This window comes from Pipistrellus hanaki, assembly GCF_964339955.1.
Source record: "Pipistrellus hanaki genome assembly, chromosome: 4".
In the NCBI taxonomy this organism is placed as follows: Eukaryota; Metazoa; Chordata; class Mammalia; order Chiroptera; family Vespertilionidae; genus Pipistrellus; species Pipistrellus hanaki.
In genome coordinates this window covers 29586010-29613935 of record NC_140506.1, presented here as the reverse complement: position 1 = coordinate 29613935, position 27926 = coordinate 29586010, and the positions used below count along the sequence as shown (strand labels likewise).

At 39.5% G+C, this 27926-nt stretch overlaps 1 protein-coding gene across 3 annotated transcripts in view; it reads right to left on the bottom strand.

The window, feature by feature from the left end:
- RGS7BP (regulator of G protein signaling 7 binding protein) overlaps nucleotides 1-27926 on the bottom strand; it is a gene marked incomplete at its 3' end in the record, with an annotated part of 100040 nt that overhangs the window by 17988 nt on the left and 54126 nt on the right. For 2 of the 3 annotated variants that reach the window (XM_084882171.1, XM_084882170.1), the window contains exons 3-5: nucleotides 19660-19790; nucleotides 3689-3836; nucleotides 554-624 (exon numbers count right to left, since the gene is read on the bottom strand). In XM_084882171.1, the coding sequence (XP_084738297.1) occupies nucleotides 554-624; nucleotides 3689-3836; nucleotides 19660-19790 (350 nt within the window). Of the gene's footprint in view, nucleotides 1-549; nucleotides 625-3688; nucleotides 3837-19659; nucleotides 19791-27926 lie in introns of those variants that run through there. The other variant, XM_084882172.1, reaches the window with a different exon arrangement.

Here is a 27926-nt window from a genome sequence, read left to right as displayed (position 1 = left end):
TTGGGACGTAGCCCATGACTTGTGGGATCTGATATTATATCCAAGGGTAGTATCAAAATTGCTAGGTGGTATGGACATCACTTCCTAGTTGGGTGCTGAATCATAGTGACACACTTTAATGTATGTTAACTATTACTGTTACTTTCTTTAGATAATTAAATATGTAAATGGCAGAGATTTTCTTTTGGCAGTGTTCTCCACTAGGCTGTAAATATTGTAAAGGCAAAGGCCAAGACTTCAGTTCTTTTGTGTTTGCCACACCTGATTTAGTGCTTCCACAGCTCAGGCAACGGGAACTGCTCTTGACTGACAGGGCCAGCAGAGGACACGTCTGCTTTGAGGTCAGGATAGATCTGGGCTATTTTCGGGCAAAACTGTGTTCACTGGAGGGATTCCATTCTCATTATCACATTTTTTTGAGGAAAGACAAATGTACACTAAATGCTTCCTGTTGTTTGTGTAGAAGAACTTGCTTTAATTTCTCTTGAAACAAATCCCAAGGTTCTCATGTTAGAAAACACCCTCTGCCTCAAAAGGAAATGACATGACTCACCTTGATTTTTCAATGGTAAAGGCATAGTTTCCCTGAGTTTGCTTAAAAGGTTTTTCATTTCTCGCATGTCTCTGTAAAAGTGATAGAAAGAAAAAAATCGTCAGCTGTAAATTTTGGAAATGCAATCTCAGTCTGTTCTGTGATTCAACGGAAGGACAAGAGTCTGTGGTTAATTGTATTAGCTCTATTGCAACAGGCAAATATTGAATCTATTTTGCTTTTCTAAGAAGGAAACAAAAACCACAAAAAAAAAAAAACAAAAAAAAAACAAACAACAACCACAAGATGGGTGACTCTGGGAGGAAAGAGAACTACTCTAGCCAAGATTTCTCTGGGACATTCTGCTGCAGGAGCCCTCATCTCTGCCACAGGTTGGACTTGGCTGAGATCAGGGAAGAGGACAGTACTTCAGATTTCCAGGGGGAAGCAGAAGACACACAACTAGAATAATGGGGTTACCCTGGGTAAAGCTGAGGCTGGGTGCTGGTCTGATGACTGTTGTGATTGCGTAGGTTCACTGCCTGTTGTCTCTACCAGGATTGGAATTGGGTGTAACACAGTTGTTAAACATTCAAAGGGCCAATACTTATTAAACTGACTTGGAATGATGGGAGAGTATGACAAATTCTAACAGTGTCGGAGAAGAGCTCTTCACAATGGATGAAACGGAGAGAGGAGGAGAGAGAAAGAAAGAGAAATGGCAGGGGGTGGTGCAGGTGGTGGTAGACACTAGCCTATATATCTGACCCTGCAAACCTCTACCATCCTCCCTCATCCCAGACTACGTATGGCCATGAGACCACAGAGTCGGAGAGTCAGAAGCCATTTTCCTAGTAAGAGGAGGCAAGATGGACTTTTCAAATCTTTGGGATAGTGGATCCCCATATGTTCAGCAATGGCTATCCACTGGAGTCAGCACTCTCGAAATCCCAAGACACAGTGGTGGATTTCATTCGAAAGAGCAAATATCAGATAACATCTTTTTGTTAGGCAAGCAATAGCTGGCACCCAGGATTTAAGGGGGGGAAAAAGAGTTTTCTTTTTTTGGGGGGGAAGGAGAAGGAAAATTTTAAAATTAAGGATATAATATCTATTCATTGATTTTTTTCCCCTGTCATTTGAGAAAATAGAGCCATATTTTAATTTTAGGTTTGAAATCTCTAAGTCCATTTCATGAAACACAACTGTTCTGTTGAGTATAGTTTAAGAACCACTTGCCTTCGGGAGACCCCGTAGGTATTGACTGGTATGTGAAAAGGAACTCAGAGGGAGCTGATTGGAAAAGGAGCAGAAAGCAGCCTGGGGATCTGTAGAAATACACCAGTATAAACGCTCAGAACATCTTCCCACAGGTAAAAGGATTGTCTGTGCGGTACTGCCTATTGCTAAGCCCCAAAGGGTATTTCTAGAAAGAGAAATTGGGGGAGGGAACAGGAGGACAGGGCCCTGCATCCAGAAATACAAGGGCACCCTATGTTTTCCTGTGCAATTCCCAAGCGTAGGTGGGGTGGGTGCTGGGCAGGCACAAAGTGGGAGAGGGCTAGTAATGCAGTGTGTGAGGCAAGGTCTCCTTGGAGAGCACCAGTTCTCAGCCTTGGATTCTTCATGGGAGAATCACCTTATGTGGAGCCCTACTCCCTGAGAGCCTGACTTGGTTGGTTTATGGTGGGGTCCAATCACCAAGGATTTTTAAAAGTCCTTCTAGTGATTGTGATGTGCAGCCCAGTGTGAGATCTTAGGGCTGAAAAACAGAGGAACTGTGGAAGCCACCCTCCCAGACAGGTCTCTATTCCTACTTCTCTCAGCCATTCCCATCTCCTTCAACCTGAATCCAGGCTGTAGCACAGAACTGAAACACGGCCAGCTCCTTGGACTCTACGCCCCTATTTTTATTGCTAGACATAGCTTGCTTTTGTAAGCACACAGGGCTTGGATGTGGCTTCTCTGCAAAGCTTCAAAAAAGGAAAAAGGATTTGCTGATGGCTTCTGCCCTGACCACAGCCCTCTGGCAGATATTTCTTCCTGGGAATAGAGCAAAACATTTTCCATTTTATAAATTAAGATAAATCACTCCCTCATCATTTGTCTATAGTTCTAGCAAACTGTGCCAAACAGCTTTATTGTTTGAATTGTTGGATTTCCAAGCTTATACAAAATCCAAGTTTTATTAATAGTACATAATTACCACATGCTTCAATTTTCTATAAACACAGAAATTCGGCAATTAGCTTTAGAGTTATATCATGATCTGAAAGTAGAACCACAATGGCTATAAATGCTCTCATGTGTTACATTTCTAAAAATTTAAAGAAAAAATGTTTCTTATCTTGTCAATGGCTCCTCCCCTCATTCTCTTCCACCCCCTGCCCCCCATCCCACACAGCCCACAGCCCACAGCCCACACCCCTCACAGAGCTTTGGTGGAATTGCCCAGCATTCATTCAGCTGCTTGTGCAGGCGCTGGGGCCATCAGTGTGAAGGACAATAAACAAGCACGTTGTCCTCCTGCCTCACAGAATAGTATTTTTAGCATTTAGATGAGACATGGCACTTACCATCGCACCCTTCCCTCAGGTGAAACAGAATCCCTGTACAATCAATCTATTCTTCCCAAGAAAGAAACTCCCTCTCCAGCGGGGAGCAACTGCTCCCTAAGACAGATGCATTAACTCACTCTGACCACTAAGGGGCCATCAGCTACATTCTGGGAGAATAAGAGAAGGGAGCCCAGCAAAAAGCTGTTTGTGAGCTAGATGGCATGCTCAGCCCCTGCGTGGCAGCCAAGCAGGCCATTCCATGCATCTGAAATCCGACAACCTCCCGGAGGCATCTTGGCACAATTTGGGGACCCAGCCCACCAGCTAAGCTGTGACAGTACGGAGATCCAACTTTCTCCCTTGCCAAGAATGCACACTGTTTGATTTCCATGGAGATGCATGTGGTAGAGCGGGATGAGCAAGCCTGCCTCCACGGGAGGTTCAGCTGCGGTTCCATTGCAGTTTGGACCCCTTACCTTCTCTCAGTTCAGTTTCCTGAGAGCTCCGTTTCTGACTCTGAAACACAAAATCCTGACTCCCTGCAGCCCAGAAGAGTGGAGGAGGATTGGCAGTCTATTTAGGGTAACTTCCCACTTACCTTTCAGTGTTCTCAATGTCTGTGGAAACCTGCCAGGAATGCTGCTGCGTATCGACGGCGGGTGAAACGGAGTCCTCTAGAGCAGGTGGCTCAGTGCTCTCTTCAATTCTGCAATCCAAACTCTTGGTTCCCCCGCCAGGCTCCTTTCCTAAGGGGCAGGGAGGTGGGGCCAGGGGTAGGGGTGTTGGTAAAGAGGAGATAGACAAGCAATCATCAATGCAGCTGTATGCCCAAGATGTCATTACAAAGGTTGGCTCTGCTTTGGACCAAATGCTCCATTATCACTTATTTCTGAATACTAAAATAATTGATATATAAAAATAAATGTGTGTGTGTACGTGTGCGTGTATGCGTGTGTGTGTGTGTGTGTGTGTAGCATGTTTGCACAGTACTCTGGGAAGATAGCTTGAGGTTGATGCAATTTGAAGATCAAGATAAAAGTAAAGGTCCTGTTTTTGATGGGATATTGGTGCTCCATAACCCATTCTTATGGAGTTTGATCAGGAGAAGGAGATAAACAATTAAGTGGTGATGAACTATATACCATTCATCAGCTTGGAGAAGAAATGAGCCTCTGAATATTCAGCCAAAGCACAAACACAAATTCACTGATGAGAACTTTTGATCTTTTGGCGTGGACTTTATGCACATTGATCCATGGTAATGGAATTGCTTTTCCAATTTTATGGCATGCTGTTGGGTGTGAGTTAATTAAGCACATAATTTAGCATATTACCACTTCACGGTAGGAGGGCACTGACCTCTTAAAAGCTTTTGCAGAGTGCTTCCTGGGAGAGTGCAGCAAATGCAGTCCATTTGCTCCCCCTCCGGGCAGGTCAGCATAGGACGCTAGTCTGTGAGGTTGAAATGCCTTGGGAATAGAGTATGGTTTGGGCAGCAAAGAGGATACACACAGATGGAATTCCTTGCTCTGTGGGCTCTGCCTGACTTAGGGGCCACAGTGCCCCTGTCCTGCCATCAGGACTATAGTGCCTAAAGGGTTTCCTTCTTATTTCAAAATGAATTCACCTCCTTACTTCAAATGAAATATATCAGGTATATTATATTATATTATTAGTTTCAGGCATATTAGCTTTAGGGAACAGGTAGTATAATGTTCCTTCTTGGAGTCCTCTCTCTACCTTCCTCACATGTTCGCCTTTTACAACACAAGCATCAATAGAATCCAATTCATGACCTCTTTGTTTGCACTTACTAGTACTGTCTGTAATAATTATGCTTTTATAAGACAAATACCATTCTATAGCTAAAATAACTATTCATGTATTCCTAAAATGCCTATGAGATGTAATAGCAAGCAATATCCTCCTTTTCCTCATTTTCCAGACCTAGCTCTACAATGTGGATGAACAAGAATAGCTCTTGAACGTTGGACTTGAAGTTGAGTACTCGTGTCAGCTCATAAACTCCCTGAAAAAAACCCCTCAGAACGTTATCTTTAAATTTTTGAGTTATGAAAGGACTTCTAAATATGTCTAGGGATGGGTTCTTATTGTATTAACTAGAGGCCTGATGCATGAAATTCATGCAAGAGTAGGCCTTCTTTCCCCTGGCTGCTGGCACCAGCTTCCCTCTGGCACCCCGGAACCAGGCTTCCCTTGCAGCCCTGGCTTCGTCTGGAAGGTCATCCAGAAGCATGTTCAGAAAGATGTCTGGTCTAATGAACATATTATGCTTTTATTATTATACTTTTTTTGGTATTTGATTGGCATTTGCTATCAATTTCCTCCCTTTTTTTTTTTGTTAATCTTCACCCAAGGATATATATATATATATATATATTTTTTTTTTGAGTGGAAGAAATGGAGAGAGACACAGAGAAACATTGATGTAAGAGAGACACATTAATTGGTTGCCTCCCACAGGTGCCCTGACCTGGGCCAGAATGAGCCTGCAACCTAGGTACATGCCCTTGACCAGAATCAATCTGCAGGCTGCTGTTCTATCCACTGAGCTAAACCAACTACGGCAAATTCCTCCCATTGTTTACTTTGAAAATTAGCAAATCTTCAACAAACTTTCAAGAATGGTACAGTGGACACCCAGATATTCCAGTTTCACCAAATGTTAATAATTAGCCATATTTTCTTTCATATTTCATTCTCTCTGCTTCTGTTTCTCTCATTTATATGGATATATATCATATATAGGTTTCATATATATTATATTGATCATATATATTTTTTCTATATAAACAATTTAGAAGTAAGTTGCAGACTTTAGTGACACTTTATCCTTATTACTTCAGCATATATTTCCTAAGGAATAGGATGTTTTCCTATTTAACCTCTAAATAATTATTGTATCCCCAAAAATCTTTGGTTAAATATGAGTCAATGCAATTTGGTACAGTGCCATTATTTAATAGTATATATTAAAATTTCCACAATTGCTCCAATAATATCCTTTATAGTTTGTTTTTTAATTTTTAAAAAATATTTTTATTTATTTTTTACAGAGAAAAAGGGAGAGTTAGAAACATTGATGAGGGAGAAACATCAATCAGCTGCCTCCTGCATACCCCTCATTGGGGATGTACCCGCAACCAAGGTACATGCCCTTGACTGGAATCAAACTTGGGACCCTTGAGTCTGCAGGCTGACACTCTCTCCACTGAGCCAAACTGGTCAGAGATATATAGTTCGTTTTTTGTGGGTTTTTTTTTTGTTTTTTTTTTTGTTTTAAATATATTTTATTGATTTTGTAGGGAGGAACAGAGAGGGATAGAGAGTTAGAAACATCGATGAGAGAGAGTCATCGATCAGCTGCCTCTTGCACACCTCCTACTGGGGATATGCCCGCAACCAAGGTACATTCCCTTGACCGGAATCAAACCCGGGAACTTTCAGTCCCCAAGCCGACGCTCTCTATCCATTGAGCCAAACCGGTTTCGGCTGTTGTTGTTTTTAATCAAGGGATCCAATTAAGGATTTTGAATTGCATTTAGTTGTTCTGTTTCTTTATTTTCCTTTTTTTAGAACAGCACCATTGTCTTTTTTTGGTCTTTTATGTTATTGATATTTTTGAAGGAAGAGTCCAGGCCAGTTGTTTTATAGAATGTCTTTCATATTAGATTTGTCTGATTTTTTTCACATACCTAGATTACGAGAAAACCTTTTGGCAAAAATATTATAGAAGTGATATTTTGACCTTCTTACGTTGTCATGTGTCAGAAAGCACATAAATCAGTTTGTTCCATTATTAATGATGTTAGTTAAGTGTTATTGATTGCTTGGTTAAGGTGTTTTCTGCCAGCTTTTACCATTGTAGATGCAGCCTTTTCTCTTTGTAATGAAGTGATCTATGGAGAAATTTGTTGATAGTTATGGCCTTTTCAATTTAAATCTTTGTTTAGGCTTTAGAAAATTTTCTCTATTTTTCTGGTTACCTACTTCTTTCTATTCTCTCTGTTCTTTCAGAATTCCACCTATTTTTCTTAATTATCCCCCATATTCCATATTTATTTTTGAAGTAAATTCTGGGATAATATCCTGACTTGATCTTTCAGTTCATTATTTTAGGCTCTCAGAATGTTCATTACAATAATTAGAACTGTGAAGGTTTGAGATTTTCTCCTCTATCTGTGAGTTAGCCTGCTATGGTTTAATAGGTACTGGAAGAAGACACAAGACTCCTGGGTTGGAACAGACAGCTTATTACTCACACAATGGCAGTAGCCAGAATGTCATCATTGGTTTCTTGAGTCCTAATTCCCACAGGGAGATACAAAAAGGGCCAGATCTTATCCATACATCCAGGAGGCTGTGTGAAAGAACAGGAATGCTGAGCTTAGGGATTTTGATTCTTTCTATAAGTATGTCTGCCTTTTGCTCCAGAGGGAAACATTTTCATTATACTGAATAGTAAGCATGCTTTGCTCCTGAGGGAGATGCTGTCTCTGTTTCCCAAGGTATTTACTAAATAAACATCCTGGAAAAGATAGTGTAAAACAAGAGCAGTCAGTGCCTCACTTTGCAAGATGTACAGAAATGCCAGAGACGAAAGGAGAATTGCCTTCCAACAGTAATTAATCCAACTATTGCATTTTTTATTGGTTGATCCCATTTTTGTTTCCAGTGAATCTGGCTGCTTCCTTTTGTTTGCAGACAGTTATTATTTTATGGGTATGACAGACTAATAAATCTTTCTGAGAATACTGATTACATATATTTTAAATTCTTTATCTGTTTCCACTTTAAAACTTATTCTTCAAGAATCAATTGTTTGTTTTTTTGCATTTGGCATTTCCCTGTCAGGGTATTGTTTTTTCTTAAAAATCTAGTCATTTCTGATGTCTATTTGATGCCATTATAAATAACGTGGTTATTCATAAGAGAAAAGGAGCAAAGGAAAGACCAAATAGTATAGTCACTTATGCAGTTTTTCCAGGAAACTGCAGTTGAATACTCCCCATAAAGCCACCAGTCTATCCCCCACGGGGTGGAGGGGGTGGGAGGGACGATGACCAGGCCGGGGGGTGGGGGAGGGGGCACTGGACAGGGGAAGAATAGGCGCATGCCCAGTAAAGTATAGGTGGCCTAGGGAAGGTACTTGTCTTGGGTCACGCCCAGGAGCAGCTTATTGGCCAGAATAGCATGGCCACTGCAAGCATGGGAAGATTTGAGGTACTTTAACTCCTAAACAAAGGAGTTTGCTCTCTCTTCCTCTTGCCTTTTGCCTCACACTCCTGCATTCACCTGCAATTCCCACAGCCAAGTGGGCCCCACACAATGGACCGATGGACTAACTGGCCTAGTACCCTACTGGACCCAGCTCTACTCTGGACGTGGGCTTTGCTTTTAGCTCTGCTGAAGCCCCAGCTGCACCTCTTCCAGGCCTGGATTAAGGGAAATGGGACTTTGGAAATCGAGGGATGCAATTCTACACAAATAAATATCACTCATCCTTCAGTGTGAGTCTCAGAAAATTCTTTTTTCTTGAGATAGCGGAAGGATCCCACTTCAGATTAATCTTTGAGGCTATCTGTTTGCCTATCATTCTGATTACAATGTCCTCTTTCTGGTTATTGTGGAGGAGGGGCAGGATGTGTGGCTGGACAAGGTGTGTCTAAAGTTTATAAAGGGTGCTTCTTTTTTAATTTTGAAAAGAGGTTTTAATTTTATTTTTCAATTATGGTTTATATTTAGTATTACTTTGCATTAATCTCAGGTGTACAACATAGTGGTTAGATCATCATATACTTTACAGAGTGTTCCACCATTATTTCCAGTATCCACCTGGCAACCATACAGTTATTACAATACTAGAGGCCCAGTGCACGAATTCGTGATGATGGGGTCCCTTGGCTGGGCTGGCGATCAAGGCCTATAGGGGCTGAGGGGTGGCCAGTGGGGGGACAGGGGGAGAGAGGCTGCAGTAGGTACACCTGCTGAGAGGAGTGACTGTGGGAGGTTGACAGCCGCCACTCCCCCCCGCCCCCCAATTGGGGCCAATTGGGGGGAGGGTTTGGGCAGGGGAGGGTCTGTGGAGGTTGGCTGTGGAAGCACACTGACCATAAGGGGGCAGCTCCTGCATTGAGCATCTGCCCCCTGGTCAGTGTATGTCATAGCAATTGGTTGACCAGTCATTCCAGTCATTCAGTCGTAACAATTGTAAAGATCACTTGGGATTTAATATATTGATATATGGATTATTGCCTATATTCCCTATGTTGTACTTTACATCCTGTGACTATTTCATAACTACTAATTTGTACTTCTTAATCCCTTCACCTTTTCACCCAACTCCCACCCCTCTGGCAACCATCAGCCTGTTCTCTATGTCTATAAGTGTGTTTCAATTTTGTTTATTTTGTTCTTTAGATTCCACATGTAAGTGAAATCCTATCATATTTGTCTTTCTCTGAGTGCTTCTCATCAGCCTGTTCTGGGGGGTCCCATGCTTGCTGAGTTTCCTGTTTACCACTCCTATTCTAATAAAATATACTGAGCAATTTACCCTGGGGAAAAACACGGGAGTCCTGTGCTTGCTTTCTTATTTCAGCAGCTGTCCTTTCAGAAGCTCAGAGTTATTTTACACTGTGCTCAGCTTTGCTGTAGTCTTCACACACAGACCTGGCATTTTTCTGGGGCAAGCAATGATGCCCTCTCTCCTTTGCTCAGCATGGGGCATCCCAGGTTTTCGACTACAGATATGCAATTGTTGATTCCAAGTTTGAAGTATCTGCAGAATTTATTTCACTTCTGCAGTAATTTTCTACTGCATGAATTTGTTTTGTTTATTCATGGGTTTCTTATCCAGTTATGGTTTTCTCTGGTTAGTTATATTCACCAATCTAGTGCCAAGTACTTTCTAGTTTTGAGAAATTGCATAGTTTTTAGAAATTTCTTAAAAGTGCTAGTTTGTTGAAGTCATCATTTCTTATTTTTCAGGGGCATGGAAGACAACCTCTGTATTTTTTTCCTCTTACAAACAGGAGGGGTCATGTGGAAATTATAATTGGATTAGATCATAAATCCATTAGATCATGGATTCTGAGCAGGAGTAATTTATACATTTTCCAGACTGGCTTTTAGAAATCCTCCCATATGATTCCCTATGCTTTCTTTCCTCTCCCTGATGACTGAATGGATGTGGAGAATAGAAAGAGAAACGCTGCCAACCCCATTTAGCTATGGCATTGGACTAAAGAGATGAATAAATAACCAACTCTTATTATTCTAATCCATTGAGATTTGGCATTTCATGCAGCAGTTACTCTACCCTGGCAGATATAAGAACTAATATGAATTTATTCTTTTCATTATATCTTTTTCTGTTATTTCAATAGATTCTCAGTAGGAGGGAAAATACTACATGCATGAGTTTAATTCAACATCTCTGGACAAGCTTTTCCTCCAATTATACTCCCTCTCTTTTGACAACAGATATAGAATGAAAGCAATTCACTAAACTGTTCAATAATTATTAATTGAAAATTTACTCTGCTCCAGGTACTATGCTAAATGTTGGGGATACAATGGTGAGCACACTCAAGGCGATCAAATCTAGAAATGACAACAGACCAGAAATCATCCCTTCAATGTAACACGTGTTGCAATCTGTGCCATGAAAATGCTTGGGAGACACACTGGGTGGGCATCATCCCAGCCTTGAAAGGCCAGGAAAAGCTTCCTCCTATAAGAAGTCCCATCTGAGTTATAGCCCAAAGAAAGTATAGAAGTAGGCCAGGTGAAAGGGATGGGTGTGGAGTGGGGTAGTGTGGGTTTCAGGCACAGAGGGAACAACTGGAAAGACCTTGCAAGTTCAGGTTCCTCCAAGTAGTTCAAGATGCCTTGAGTGTGGTAAGGCAGAGTATGGGGTGGGAGACAGGGGAGGGGCTTGCTGGTGAGCAATGAGGCTGGAGAGGATAAAGGGTCATCATTCATTGATGCTCTTCTAAGCCACATGAAGGAGTCAGCAGAGAAACACCCTGCAAATCTGGCCAGTGGCCAACTTGAGTTCTTCCACAGCTTCCCCCTTTGACCCTTGGAAATATTATTCTAAGTTGTTCTGAGAATGGAGCCCTTTTCTCTAACGTCATGTGGGCTCTCAGGAAAGGAGTCCAATGGCATCTTCAGGTCAATGCGTTATTTCACCCAACAAAGTGAATATGCATTGAAAATCATTTCACTTCTTATTATGAAATAATAATTAAAAAAATACACACAAAAAACCTTGTCCCCTGCAAAATCAATTTCAGGCCTCACTGAACAAATATTTGCTCAGATAGGGGATGAAGGTAGGGGAGAAGGAGAGCTTTTAGAGCACCTTGAAATCATTAAGCTGGCTTCTTCACTGTTTAGGACTAGGATATCAAAAAGTTGGCCACTTTTCTCAAGGCCTTGCAGAGCTTTCTGCCTCCAGCTCCTTTGGGACTTCCATGTATTTTTAGCCTGTTTGTGGATAATATAATAGGCATGTTTGAGGAAATGTTAAGGGAAACCACCCATGAAGCACATACCAGTTTGGAAGGCTGGTTATTCTTATATTCGTGAGAAATGATCGGCCCTTTTAGGGGAACAAAACTATATCTGATTATGGGGCAGTCTCCAGAGAACCACAGAACACCCTCACCCTCAGAGGTCCTACCCATGGGCCCGACAGATTGGGATGGGTCATTTATTGAAAGTGGAGGTCTTTTTTTTTTTTTTTTTTTTTTTTTTAACACTTCACTCTAGAGACCACTTCCCTTCTCCTGATCTCTTATTTCTCCTGTCCTCTTTCTCATCTTTTCTCCTTTTACTTCCATTCTTTCTTGCTTTCTCGTCTGTCTTCAGCCAACCAATGACAATGAGAAGCATTGACATACACAGTACCCTTTTCTGAGGTCCTGAGTTTAGCCTCTAGTGTTCAGCCAAGTCAATTTTATTCATTTATGTAAATTTCCCCCAGAATCAAAACAAAACAAACCAATTGTCTCTAGCTAATAATGTATCTGTGTACTATCATTTTTTTGATGGCATGGGCAAATGCCCTATGTCCTGTGTACTCCGACACATTATGTACTATGAGACTATGCCCAGGGAAGGTTTTAGGACAGTTGTCATACTGACTATGAAAACAAAATGAACATGGCTGGCATGAGACACACGGAAGCTTATCCACACAGTTATTCTCACTCTCATGCATTTTCATAACTGGTAGGTGCTTTTTAATTCCACCCAATGTGAAAAAACAAAACAAAAAACACCTGGGGAAATATAGGCTGTTTGTTAAGTAATCCACTTTGACTCTCTCTCATTTCTAAAATGCATGTAATTTAAATAGAAATAAGTTCCATTAATTCAGTTGTTTACCTATGTGAAGAAATAGTTTCAAATGCTTTTTTATACTATGGTAAGAAGTTATTCAGAGTGCCATAAAACACATAATGAAAAAACAATTATACCATGCACAGAGCTCCATTCTTGCACATACACTGAGAAATAAACATTTGCCAGTTCAGAAGACATACAGAACCACCCCCCTTTTCCCTCACTGCCCCAAGTGCTACGCTGGGGCAGTCACTGCTATGGTCCCTTCACTGCTCCCAGAGTAGCAGCCCTTGAGGTGGCTTCATGGAGGTGAGTGAAAAAGCACAAGGTCCCCTGGCGGCACAGGAAAGGGGCAGACAATAGAAGATACATTAGAAGAGGCCCTATGAAACTCTTACTGCTCCACTTCTGGCCTTTGAAGTAGAGCAGAACAATGGATAAGATGGATTTACTGTACAATTAATTAATTTCAGTTCTCCCACAGTGGGTATCTAAGGCTAAATCATGGTCCTTTAAAAAAACCCCAACACTTCATTGTTGAAAATATTACAGATGTCCTCCTGTTTCTCCCATTGACCTCTTCTAGGTGGTACCTGCCCTGCACCCCCTCCAGGCTTTCACCACCCTATTGTCTGTGTCCATGGGTTATGCATATATGCATACAAGTTCTTTGGTTAATCTCTTCCCACCCACCCCTGCCTTCCCTCTGAGATTCCACAATCTGTTCCATGCTCCTTTTGGAGCACACAGGTGATATATTTTACATTTTTATTATTTATTTATTTATCCATTTTCTTTTTTTTAATCCTCACCCGCAGATATTTTTCCATTGATTTTTAGAGAGAGTGGAAGAAAGAGGGAAAGACAGAAAGAAACATTGATGTGAGAAACACATCAATTGGTTGCCTCCTGTATGAGCCCCAACCAGGGCCCAGGCCCAGGAGGAGCTTGCAATCACGGTAGGTGCCCTCAAACCTGGGACCCTTTTGGTCTGCAGGCCAATGCTCTGTCCATTGAGCCAAACCCGCTAAGGCTAAATTTTTATTTATTGGTTAGAAAGAGAGAGAAAGAAAGAGAGAAGCATGCATTTGTTGTTCCATTTATTTATGCATTCATTGGTTGATTCTTTGTTGTGCTCTGACCGGGGAATGAATCTGAAATCTTGGTGTATAGGGCCGATGCTCTGAGCACACTTATTTTATTTTACTTTACCAAGTATTATCATTTCTTAACATTAAGCTTCCTAACTTAAAGTAAAATATTTTATAAATAATTAAATGATTATGGAGTTCACTTTCTCTTCCATCTTAAATGTAAGAACTTTATGTTATTTTGGTAAGAAATTAAATACAATGGATTTTATCCATTAAACATGGTATTTTGCAGTACTAGTATATGCACTAATAATAAATAAGCCAAATCTGTGGATAAAATTTAATCATAGTGCTATTATTTTCCATTTCTCTGTTTAATATGCTCTTTTTGTCCTTCTCTAATGTAGCTTAATGGAAAATGGGACAATTAGAGGAACAATTACAAACTTTGCAATGGGACCAATGCACTGTGTGACCTTGGACAAGTCACCTCTTTTAGCCTCAGGTTCTTCAAATGTGAAAAGGGGAACAACGGTACTTAAGGATAAAATAACATGTATAAAGCACCTAGCAAGTAGAAGGCACATAATCAGTGGAGGCTATTATCACTCCTTTAATTCTACCCCTCAGCTCATAGCTACTTTGACAAAAGGTGATGACTATGGTGTTCTAGTAACTGTTGAAGTTACTAGTCATGAAGATAGAGTAATAACAGATGATTTTAGATCACCCTTAGAGTTCAGAAGTTGGTCATATTTATATTCTTCAAACAGTGCACATGCGTTCTGATCTTGGGTTCTTTGCATTAGATACCAATGTTTATGAAATTGTTTCCTCTTGTCATTCAAATCTAGGTTACTAGTAAGTGCTACCTCTTTTTTAAAAATATATTTTTATTGATTTTTTTTTACAGAGAGGAAGGGAGAGGGATAGAGAGCTAGAAACATCCATGAGAGAGACACATAGACCAGCTGCCTCGTGCACACCCCCTACCGGGGATGTGCCTGCAACCAATGTACATGCCCTTTTGGTCTGCAGGCCAATGCTCTGTCCATTGACTGGAATCGAACCTGGGACCCTTCAGTCCACAATCTGATGCTCTATCCATTGAGCCAAACCGGTTTCGGCAAGTGCTACCTCTTTACAGAGTTTGACCATCTCTTCTAGAACACCTAGTCATGATTACATCACCCATTCTATTTTCATTACTGACATCTCATTTATTGATATTTGGGATGTTTATAACATTTAAAAAAAATATTTCTTTGCACTAGACTCATGGTCGGCAAACTGCGGCTCACGAGCCACATGCGGCTCTTTGGCCTCTTGAGTGTGGCTCTTCCACAAAATACCACGGCCTGGGAGAGACTATTTTGAAGAAGTGGTGTTAGAAAAAGTTTAAGTTTAAAAAATGTGGCTCTCAAAAGAAATTTCAATCGTTGTACTGTTGATATTTGGCTCTGTTGACTAATGAGTTTGCAGAATACTGCACTAGACTATATAGTCCACAAGAACAGGGATCTCTTCAGCCTGATCACTGCACCTTCCATGATGCCTTACCTATGTTAAGTGCTCAATTCGTACTGGTTCAAACAATGAATGCAGGTTTCCACTCAGAATTGGAATCATAGTCTATTTTAAGGTTTATTGTGCTTGTTTCTTCTGACCCTACTGTTCTATTTTAGTATCAACTGCCTCATTACATTAGAAAAGGATAAGGTCTTTACTTCTGACTATATTCCATTTCTATCTTTATGTCGCTTGTTTTTTATTTTTTATTTTTTATTTTTTATTTTTGGTGTGGATCATTTCCTTTTCTTAATGCGAGGCTGGATACATTAGAGTCTTTACTGTTCATAGTCTGCTCTTTGTCTTGAATTCATCCTGAATGTTGCTGGATAGCAGCTCATTAATTTCTCATTAGAGCCTCTTGAGGCCTCAGCTCCCACTAGATTTTGAATTAAGATTTTTCAATTTTTAACATTTTTCTATTCTTTCCCTCTTGTGATTACATTTCCTCTGCATATTTTTATCTCTGTGTTAATCATGGTGACACATTTCGGGAGAAAACCCCTTATTTTGGGGGGAGAATGGGAAAATGGTACATGCTCAGAGGACCTGGGGACAGATTTGCTGTTCGCTGTGGCAGAGGCAGAACAGAGCCAGAGACGGCCACTGCAAGTGAGGTGAGATGAGAACAAAAACAGAATGAGCAAGGTCAGGTGTGAAGGGGAGTCACATGGAGTGCTCTGTCATCTCTGCTCCTTCTGAATGGGACTGTTGCCAAAACTGATTGACTGGGACGAGAATGAGAGAGAGAGGAAGCCATGGCCGCGAGAGCAGGATCATTCAATTCCCTGGGAGTGAATGAAACCTGCAATCTCATTTCATCTGGTGGCAGGAAATGGCATTTACGGTCAATGTGATACATGGACTCAGTTATGGGAAAAGATTTCCTACCAACCAAAGTGTGAAGAAGTGAGAGCAACTATTTTTCACTATAAACATAGAAATTAGACTTTGTCAAGTAATGGTCCAATCTACAACTTAACATGCTGGAATATGAAACTACAAGATGTCTAAAATTATTCTCCTCATAAATATAAACTACAAACATAGTTTTTCAGAAACACACTCTGCATGGGATAACTCAATAGCCTTTATTAAATGAGGATTTTACCTAACATTTCGGTAGTTTAATTTAATTTTGTTGATTATGCAAAAAAGAAAACATCATTTTAGTAGTTTTTCTTCATTTCTTTGGCAATAGCTTAATGTTGTAAAGTATAAAAGATTGCCAAATAATCTATAGTATCGATCACACTTATGAGATAGCAACAATTCAGAAGCATTGTATATGCAAAAAATAAAAATAAAAAGATACGCTAAAGATATTGCTAAGGATTAAGGATAATCATGGTTTGCTTAAATGGGAGAAAATTACAATCTTTGATACTAAATTCATGCATGCTGCAGGAACATTAAAATGATTTGAGGCTTCTTTTTCCCTCCACAAAGAAACCATACTCTTTGCACCTGCACTGACCTTATGTGCCCTTCAAGAAGTAAACTCATGACTACTCAATACAATAGTAAAATTAAGTGTGATATACAATACTTGCTGGACCTCTGGTGGCAGCCAGGGAGGTGATTAGAAATAAAAGTAACTGTGAAGCAATTTGGTTTCAGTATTTAATCTCAAAGAAAAATTGACTAGACTCGTATTGAGCCAAACTTAATGACTCAATTACAATTCCCTTTCTTTCCTTGATGGAAAAGAAATAGTAAAGAAGAGGGGAATGGCCAACCTGTAACACTCATACAAAGAAGAAATATTTAATTTAGGTTGTTTAAACCTAAAAGTTATTAAAACACCAGTTTTTATAATAGCATTAAAAAAACATACCAGAAGGGGTTCTAAGCATAAAGAAATTTCGAGTGTTACAGGCTAGAATGGGAGTCACTATTCCCCTGAGACTCTAAGCACTATTTGATATCTCTCCCTCTCTCTCTCTCTCTCTCTCTCTCTCTCTCTCTCTCTCTCTCTCTCTCTCTCTCTCTATCTCTATCTCTATCTCTATCTCTCTGAAGATGGAAGGCAGATAGATGGATCCATAGTAACATAGGTTAGAATTGATGGTGGCCTAAGAGCAGACATGGAAAGAAGATTAAAGGGATGCTCAGGAAAGCTATTATAACAGTCAACATGAATTATAAGTTATTAAATTTGATATTAAGTAGTAGAATTTAGTTGTATATTGTGGCTGGCTTATAAATATGTGTCAAATAAATGAATGAAAAAAGAATGGTTTATGGCTTGGATATTGGCTGACTGGTGGTGCATTGATTTCTTGAAGAAGTTAGTGAGGTCATCTAGATGGGCCTCTTCCCTAGCCCAAGGCCACGTTGGAAACACCACTGTATCAACCCCTTCTGGTATGTTTTTTTAATCAAACACCACTGTATCAACTATATTATTTTTAGAGTTGTATATAAGTTAGGCACTAGAGCAAGTAGCAGGGTTTATTATTTTTAAAAGAAGAGGAAGGGAAGGAAGTAGGTAAAATGCTGACAATAGAGACAGAAGACAGTGAAGACCAAATGAGCTGATTAGCTCAAAGGTGATGTGTGTTTTTATTTGTATGCTCAACACCAAATACAATAAGGAAGAAATCTGGGTGAGGGGCCCTCTTTTACTTTTAAACAGAGCTGGGAGATGTGTGTGTGTGTGTGTGTGTGTGTGTGTGTGTGTGTGTGTGTGAGAGAGAGAGAGAGAGAGAGAGAGAGAGAGGACAAGTAAATACATTGGGCCATGACAACCTGTTTGGATGTCATCAATTCATCAGTGTGTATGATACTCATTTTTCTGATCAGGCTTTAGGAGTGTCGAGATAACCTCTTCAAACAAATTCACTTGTGTTAGTAACAGAAGTAAAGATAGAAACCATTAAAAGGTAAGCTTTTGGAATGCAGATAAAAATATAGGATATGCACATGGAGAAAATGTTCTCTTTTTTGGAGCATAGCAAGACCCTGTTTTTAGTCCTATGTATATACATCAGTATATACACAGATATAATTTTTACAAATACTTTATCATGTTATTTAGCTCCCCTCTAATTACAAGCTCATTTGATTTCAAATATTTACTTTGTTTCTTCCCCTGAAGTGTCTTTTTCCTTCCCTTCCTAAACCTTATCTTCTTCACAATCCAACTCAAGCCCAAACCTTTCAATAAGATTCTCCTTGAGTATTAGTTTATTGACTTCTTCCATCTCTGAATTTAAATAATAGACATGTATTTCATTTTATGTACCCTCTATTCTCCTGAGCTCAAGTACAAAATGTTTGCATTCTGGAGGTTCCCAATAAATTACTGTTTGGTGAATTAGTGAAGAATATATGGGTTTACTCCTCCATTAATGGAACTTTTGGCTTCTTCCCATCATTCATTCCATTTCACCCTCTCACGTCATGTAAGAGCCACTGGTTGGGTGAGGTTGACCCTCTGCTAGTTCCAGGAAAGGGCCTGATTGCCTAAACCAGTCTTCATAATTCCATCCCTCTGCCAACAGTGATTTGTTGCATAGACCCGTGATCTGACCTGGTCCAATCAGAATGAAGCTTAGGATGTTTGCTAGTCTGTAGTAGGGAGAAGTTCTGACTTTTTATGGATCTTGTGATGTGCAGATGTTATTACTCGAACTGTCGCAATCAGTTTGCTAATGTGAGGGAAGGTGGACTAAAGGTAAAGCCAGGAGAAGACAGAATGCCACTAAGAATGGGAGTCGGTAGTCTAATAAAAAACATGCTAAAGCCACTACCACTGCTGGAGGCTTCAGTCATTTCAGCCAATAGACTCCTTTTAGAGTTTAAGCCTGGTAATGAGATTTTCTATAATTAATATGCCTCCCTATTTTTTGTTGAGATTCTCCTACTTTTAAACCTTTGAGATACAATAGGTAATTTATCTTCTTGCAAACTAATTTATTTAGGGAAATACATAGCAGCAATCTTGGATAGCATTTACTAGCCTAGTAAGATCATTATATATTTTTGATGCCTATGTCAATTCTAATCAGTCATGCTCACAAGTGGTAAAATAATAAATAATTGAGAACTGTTTCTATCACAATTTCTGCTCAAGGTGATTAGTGCTTTTAGGCATTTAGAATTGATATTGATTTATTTTATTAATTTACTAGAGGACCAATGCATGAAGATTCATGTAAGAATGGGCCTTCCTTCCTCTAGCTGCTGGCACTGCCTTAGCTCTGGCCTGGAGCTGCCTTTCCTCCTTCCCACGCTGCCCAGAGGCCCGGAGTGGCTGGGGTGGTGAGGAATGCCTCATATGCAAACTAACCTGCCATATTTGTTGGGATAATTTGCATACTCACTCCTGATTGGCTGGTGGGTGTTGAGAGGTACAGTCAATTTGCATCTTTCTTTTTTATTAGTATGGATATCAAATATTCCCTGAACATTTACATCCATTCTAATTGTGTGTGGATAGACATACAGTGCATGCAGGTACTTTGCAAAAGATGAGCTTCTATTTAATATTTCTCAGGGTTTATGGCAATATATTAAATGTAGCTACCTTTTCGATGAAACTGAAGAGACCCCAGCAGACATACAGATTTTAGCATCTCTGTTGTGTACATTTCTAAGCAGCACTGCAGCTGGATATAAAGCCGACAGATTTCTGGATGGATCTCACCACCTTCCGGGCTGCAACACAATGAAAGAGAAAAGCTGTGAACATTCTCAGGATTTTACTCATCAGCCATTCGCCCTAGCTCTGAGAGGAAAAGGTGCTGAATAATGCTTCCTTAAATCTTTGAGTCTAAAATTTAGGACTTCCTGCTTTCAAACCAATGACCAATATCATAGTTATTACATAAGTGTCTTTCTGACTAACAGCTTTTAATTTTTTCCCCCCTTCAGCAGCAGATTTCTGCTGGGAGCTGAAAAATCATAACTGCTTTAAGTAATTGAAAATATCAGATATTTTCAACTTAAGTATTGGAACAAATTCCAAAATATATTTAAACCATAAAAATATCCTGGCTTGCAAGAAGAGATTAAAACCTCTTATTTTCAGAGAGAGAAATGAAGAGCTAGTCAATTGGCAGTGGTGAGATTGTTCTTTAATATTAAGACCCTAGCATAATATGATTAGAAGATACAAATTATTTTTATTGAAGGCTTTTGTTTCTGTCTAACGGATGTTCCTTTATTGTTTGCTATGGTTAATTTGTGAGAGGTTAATTTGTGAGAGGCCAAAAGTTTTTAATGAAAAAATAAAATTTTTATGAAAAAAGAGAAAAGTAATAGACAATTATGCTTAACAATCTAGTGCTAACTAAACATTAAACTTAAGTTTTAAAATTTATTCTATAGTCCTTGGGCCTTTCTCAATTAACTACGATAAAAATATAAATGTGAATATGATAGCTTTAGCTTGTTCAACTCAGTGGATAGAGCATTGGCCTGTGGATGTCCATACTGTATCCATTGGGGGCATGCAGGAGGCAGCCAAGCAATGATTCTCTCTCATCATTGATATTTCTCTCTTTCTCTCCCTCTCCCTTCCCCTCTGAAATCAATAAAAATATGTTTTAAAAAATAAATGTGAATATGATAAAACATGAGTGATCACTTTTATTTTTTGATTAAGGAAAGAGGAGTTAGTTGTCAATAAAGCTATTTTTTTTTCTTAAATCCTCACCCAGTAATATTTTCTCCATTGAATTTCAGAGAGAGTGGAAATGGGGGTGAGAAGTAGAGGAAAGAGAGAGAAAAATATGAGAGCGACACATCCATTGCTTGCTTCCTGCAAGCACTTAACTAGGCTGGAGTGAACCTGCAACCCAAGTGGTGCCCTAGACCAGAATTGAAACCAAGACCCTTTGGTGCTCAGGCTGACCAGGGCAAAACTCTTTCTTTTATATGCCGGTAAATTAGCATGTGTTGAATAAAGCAAACTAAACAAAAAGGATAAAGTTTAGAGATAGATTTGAAATGAAAGAAGCTTACAAGTGAACTCTGTCCATTGTCCTAATGTGTTATTTTTATCTCTATCCCCATTCATTTAAAATGCATTGAAATCTGATGAAATAATGCAGTGTTTGGATTTGAATCCTTTGGAAAGTGGGTCAGTGGCAAAATGTCTGGGGTAATTATAAGGAGAAAAATTGAGGCTTTAATTTTTAAATTCTGGGGGTAAAAAGAATTTATATTTACATAGTACTTTACAATGACAGTTTCCATTTTTAATACTTATTTAGTGGATGAGCCAGAGTGTGTCTAACTTTGTGGCTTACATAACACAAGAAAATGCAGTCATCCTGTGTCTTTCCTGTGTCAGAAAGAACAAAGTATCTCCAAAGAGCTTATATGCAAAATGTGGCTTTATCAGAAAAATAAAAGACTACATTACTTTCTCATTGGTGTCTCAGGGGTCTAGCCCTAGGCCAGTAGTTGGCAAACTCATTAGTCAACAGAGCCAACTATCAACAACACAACGATTGAAATTTCTTTTGAGAGCCATATTTTTTAAACTTCTTCTAACGCCACTTCAAAGTAGACTCTCCCAGGCTAAGGTATTTTGTGGAAGAGCCACACTCAAGGGGCCAAAGAGCCACATGTGGCTCGTAAGCCAAAGTTTGCCAACCACGGCTCTAGGCCAACATTGGAATCAAGCATGTCTCTGGTGAAAGTTTCCAGATTTTCTTTCAGAGTCTCCCACCCTCAGGCTGGACCTCCATACTCCTCCGCCACACACATGAGGTCTCATTATTTCATAGCTTCTGAGCCTTTCAAAATGTCTCTGTCTGTGACCCATCCCCGCATGGCCCCCGCTAGACTCTGAAGGGATAATGTGCATTACTAGTTGGTGTAATCAAAAGTCGTGCTGCTGTATGTTACCTGCTGATACATAGACTTCGATAGAAGAATGTGAAGATAGTGTCTCATCCCTAAGGCAGGTTAGAGGGAAAATATTTTAAGACAGGCGGTTCGTTTCTGTGCTGCCTCATCGCCCCAATCCTAACTGCCTATTTTCACCTATGCATAACATTGGCCCTGGTGGCTCAGATGCAGATTTAAAAAACCACCTATAATAAATCTGTTGTATGCATTGTACATTTGATGAGTGGGACAGTTAGCAAGGACAGCATCATTCCAAGGGATGGAGTATTCTTATTTTCAAAGATATATGCGTAGTGGCTCAGTTCCAAAAATATGAAAACCTCATATAGAGATGACATTTAAAGTAATTTAAAGAAATGACTAGAGTTAAAATATTCTAGTCTTAACTTCAGAGCCAGTATGTTTTATTTATTATTTTGTAGCTAGAGGGAGAGAGAGAGATAAAGCAATGTATTAAGTGCTTCTGTAAAAGGCAAATGGAAATGGAGATTAAAATGCCTAATTCATAGCATTTCCTTGGGTGCCATCTCCCTAATGCCTCTGTAGCCAATGGCGATTCCAGGAACTGTGGAACCATTTCACCCTTTGTAACGGTTACGGGAAGGAACTAAATAGGTGCCACTGGAAGTGAAATCTGCCCAACTAAAATTAATTGCTGCTAAAGTTGCATTACACATTTTCTAGTTAAAACCTTCATACATATAGTACTCGTGGATTATCCTTTGAGATGTTGGGAAAATTGAAATATATATATATATATATATATATATATATATATATATATAGAGAGAGAGAGAGAGAGAGAGAGAGAGAGAGAGAGAGAGAGAGGGAGAGAGGAACTAGTTAAAGAGAAGTGGGAACATTATCTTTCATGTCAGTGATTCATGATCCCTTGACCGGGTTGCATTAGCCTCCAGACTTATATATTTTATTTCTCTCACTTGAGAGAATTCAGCTGTATTACTAATTACTAAAGGTTCATTAAAAGGCAAATTGTCAAATGGGTTATACTCTGTTTAATGTTATAAGCAGTGAACTGAAATACGGTTTTGAGAAGCATTAAGATCATTTAGGCTATTTTCATAACAAATAAGCAGGAGTCAGAGCATGGGGAATGGAGGAAAAGCCAAGAAAACAGCAATTTGAAAGCTTGAAACCTCCCAGGGATAAATGGTAAAGCCTAAGGAAACATTTACATTATCATAAAATTGTACCCGGCTGGTGGTGCTCAGTGAGTGAGCATCGACCCTTGAACCAGGGGTCACAGTTGGATTCCAGTCAAGGGCACATGCCTGGGTGTGGGCCCTCTCCACAGGAGGGGGCATGCAGGTTCTCTCTCATCACTGATGTTTCTATCTTTCTCTCTCTCCTTTCCTCACTCTGAAATAATATTTTTAAAATAATGATTTAAGAAGGAAATGGCAGCAACTTAACTCAGAGCTAACTTTACCACACATCACTTAGACTCAGTCTACAATGATTCATTCTTCTTAAAGTTTTAGGTCTGTGAGACATTCCTGAGGTGACTGATGCTCATTCAATTCAGACAAAAGAAATGTTATCAATTAGTGACTAGGTTGTGATTATTTATTTTCTTATGAGCATAAGTCAAAAGCTAAACTATTATAATTTTGATTATGTTGAAGGCCTCAGTATTAATAGGAAAACACCCTAGAAATGAACATCAACAATCGTTCAGTGACTTAGAGCTCAAGTTGAATGCAAAAAAATTTAAAATAATTGCCAAATAATGTATCTTTCAAATAACTCCTTAAGGATGAGAATTAGGATGCAATGTCTTTAACTAGCTGACTTAAGAAACCTGAACTGATATAGTAACAGGGGCACATGTGTATGGATATCGCCTTAATCATTCCTTTTATAATAAAAGCACTTTCTATTGTGAATATTCTTATTTTGTAATTAAAAAAAAAAAAAAAAAGACTGACAAAGCCAACTATCAGTGATGATGTGCAGCAACAGAGACTCTCATGCATTGCTGGTGGGGGTTAAAATGGTACAATTCCTTTGCAAATAGTTCTGGAAGTTTCTTATAAAACTAAACATACTCCTGTCCTATGACCTGGCAATTCAGGTAATTACCCAAGAGAAATGAAAACATTCACAAAAAGATCTTTATAGGAGTATTCACAGTAGTTTTATTTAGAATAACCCCAAACTGGAAATAGGCCAGGTATCTGTCAAGAGGAAAGTGAAATCAGTATATTTCCACAATAGAGTGATACTGAAGAATTAAAAGGAAAAACTCCTGACACACAAAACAACACAGATGCAGCCCAAGAACATGATCTTCAGCGAGAAAAATCCCTTAACACAAAAGAGTAAATAAATTATAACACCATGTACATGAAGTTGTAGAACAGATAAAACTAATTAATAGTGACACATATTAGAATAGCGATGGGAAGGGGCAAGAGGGGAGGGAACTTTCTGGGCTATGGGTAGATAGAGATTTGAGATACACGGCTGTATACATTTGGCAAAACTTATTGAATGGTACACGTAAGCTTGATATATTTGATTATAAGAAAATTGTACCTAAAAAGAGAACAGTAAGCAAGTATTTCCTCTAGTTATAATATGCATGCTGAACTGTTCAGGAGTAAAGTTTACTGGTGTCTGAAACATGATGTGAATTTCTGGTTGGATAGAGGGATGAAAAGACAGGTAGATATGTAGTAAAGCAAGTGAGATAAATGTTAATTGTAGAATCTAGGTGATGGGTATTTTCTTGATGTCCAAGGATTTTCATTCCCCCAACTAATTTCATTGTGTAAATTGAACAAAACAACTGAGAAGCTTTATGGCTAGTGAAGTCAAGTTTAGGAGAGAACACACTGGGGATTTCAGTTACAAAATGCCTTGGCCCTGTGTCTGCTTTTTTGCCTAATTTGCCAGACTTTGGTGTTCTGAGCAGCTACTAAAAGCTTTTTGAAAACCAGCAAAATGTTTGTTGTTTTGAAAGTCTGTCCCTAATATAATGGTTTATATATTTAGTTGAAGGCGGCAAAACATAATAAAAGGGAAATGGGTTCTGGAGTCAGAAAACTTAGCGCTAAATATAGACCTGGCTGGTTAGAATTGTGATCTCAGAAAAGCCACTGTAACTTTTCCAGGACTCAGTTTCCCGAGCTGTGAAGTAGGAATAACAACTATTCGGGCTGAAGTACCTCAAGGCTGTTGCAAGGATCAAATAGGACCATGTGTGGGAAAACGAGTACAAACTGTGAAGGACTGTTAGAGGTTGGCTGCAATCCATCTCAACTTGTGAACGTTGTGTTTACTTAGCCCCGTGCTTGCGTAGTCTCTCTAGTTTTAAAATTATCCGCTATCCTGTTACATGTTTTATGCGCTTGCTGCTTCCACAGATGAACTTTGGTTAAATAAACATGCCATTAGGCTGAGGAAAATAGGTGTGACCCCATTGACAAGCATCAGCATTTCACAGACATTAGTAAACATGTGGCGTTTGTTGCTACAGCAGCGATGGAAACCAGAACTCCTGTTGCAGCCAATGTAACCCAGTTTGTCATTTTCCAGTCAGTCCTTGTTGGCCGTTGAACCAAATGGTAAGGAAAGATTCAGGAAGCCAAATGGGATGAGGAAAGGGATCATACCATTTGTTTTATTTTTCTGAGAAAATAGCCAGGGAGGAAAGGGGTTTAATGGTTTACCCAAGGATTTTTATCTCCAGGTTATCTCTTCTAATATTGCCTGTGGTTTTTCCCACATGGATTCCACTTAACCCGAATTCTGTGCCAAATTTAAGGACAGCCTCAGAATCTAGCCTTCAAGGGTTCCTTGAAGTAGACACTCAGGGAGTCAGTCCCCTGAGGGTATAGAACCCAGGGAAAGTCAGAGGCCAAAGAGGGCACACATGCTTGTGGATATGTGACCCAGTTATTATTTTGAGTTTCAGATTCACTCTTACAGGCAATTATAGGATCTATCAGAGTTCATAAACCCAGAACATATGCCAGATACCTACTAAATAACTATACTATTTGATATCAAAATAAGCAGTGCAATAAAAAGAGAAGCCTAGTTAATGAGAAGAAATGAAAAGAAGACATTTTTCTTCCTATGCCTCCATTTTTCTCATCATCATCTTTTAGTAAGTTTTTTTTTTGTTTTTTAATGAAAGTTGTATTTTAGGTGGAGACCTGTATTTTCTTCATAGAGAGTCATAGGAAGTTTGGTATTCCCAGGGTCACTGGAGAAATAATTGCAGTAAATCCCCTCACTTCACTGCACCTCCTTTCACGGGAACATATGGCTCTGTGATGTCCTCACCACTGAACACCAGTGGGGATCAAACTGCCCTGGAGCTATTCGAGTTGAGTCAGAAATGAAAGGATTTTCACAGGAAGGAGAAACTGAAGTGCCACTGAATTCCCTTTTGGTTGCTAACTGGAGTACCTTTATGCAAAGCAACTAGGTTCAAGGGGCCAGCACAGTTCATGGTTTAGGGCCATTTTATTTATGGCCCTCATTTCCCTGTTACTCTTGTTTTGTCCTCTGGCAGGATCTCTGACATGACCTCTGACATTTCCCCCGACCCCGTTAGGAGAGAGTTGATAAATAATGGGTAGCATTACCAAGCAGCTTATTTATTTTCCATTTAAAGAGTAAAAACTATATTTAAGCAGACTTTAAACACTTAAAAAAAATCAATAGCCACCAGTTTCCTGACATTATGATACTTACAATGAAATAAGATAAAAAATATGACTATTGAGTTGTAAATCATCTTATTTATCTTAGAAGTTACCGACTAAGGCATTGCTGGAGAGAATTGGGACTGGGTAGTGACTTTATTGGCAATTCTGAGACTTTCTGGGAATTTCTCGGGGCATCAGAGGCTGACAGAGTTAACAAGCTGCACATCATGAATTCTTTTTCGTGATACTTGAATCTCATGCCTATCAATCAGTAGGAAATGAATCTTTATATATAAGGCCCTATCTTTTCAATCTCCAAAATAAAATAACTTCCTTACTCTGTCTTAGCCTCTTCCCTCATCTTTCTATCCTTTGGGCTTGAGGATGTCTTGGCCCTTCCATTTTTTGTTTGTTTTTTAATCCTCGCCTGAGGATATTTTTTCCATCGATTTTTAGAGGGTGAAAGGAGACAAGGAGAGGGAGACAGAGAAAGGGAAGAGAAACATCGATGTGAGAGAGACATATGGATTGGTTGCCTCCCATATGCACCCCAACCTGGTCAGAGACAGAACCTGCAACGCCCAGTGCCCTTGACCTGGAATTGAACCCGAGGCCCTTTAGAGTGCGGGCCGATGCTCTAACTACTGAGCACACCAGCCAGTGCATTGGCCCTTCCATTTTTTTCTCCCCCTGATTCTCTCTGTGGTTTTCTCTTTATGATCTACTGTTTGGGGTCATATGGAGTCAGCAAACAGCTCGTTAGGTCCTGGTTACAGGGGTTGGGATTCTCACAGCTGGCAGAGGCCTGTGGCTGAGAGAGTCTGAGTGTTGAATTCTTGAATCTCAGCTGGATTGACAATTGGCACATTAGGTTACATGGGTAGAACACAGCTCTTTCCCACTGACTAAAGCTAGGATCAGTCTGTGCTTAAATATGTATGTGTATGTTTGTGTGTGTGTGTGTGTGTGTGTGTGTGTGTATGTGTGAGTATGTATTTATTTCATAGAAACATATAACTATCTGCTTCCAATTTTATTCTGGAAAATGTTGGGGTTTTTTGCATCTAAAATCATGATTTTCAATTGCGGATGCTTATTATTTGTACCTGATGTCAATGATCTTTAAAGGTCAATTATTCAATTATCATGTGATACACTGCAAAGAATTCAACTCATTTATTTTCATTTTATTCAAAGTCTGGGTCATTAATTGCAGCATGCAGTTCATTCCTGCTTTTATCCACTGGGATTT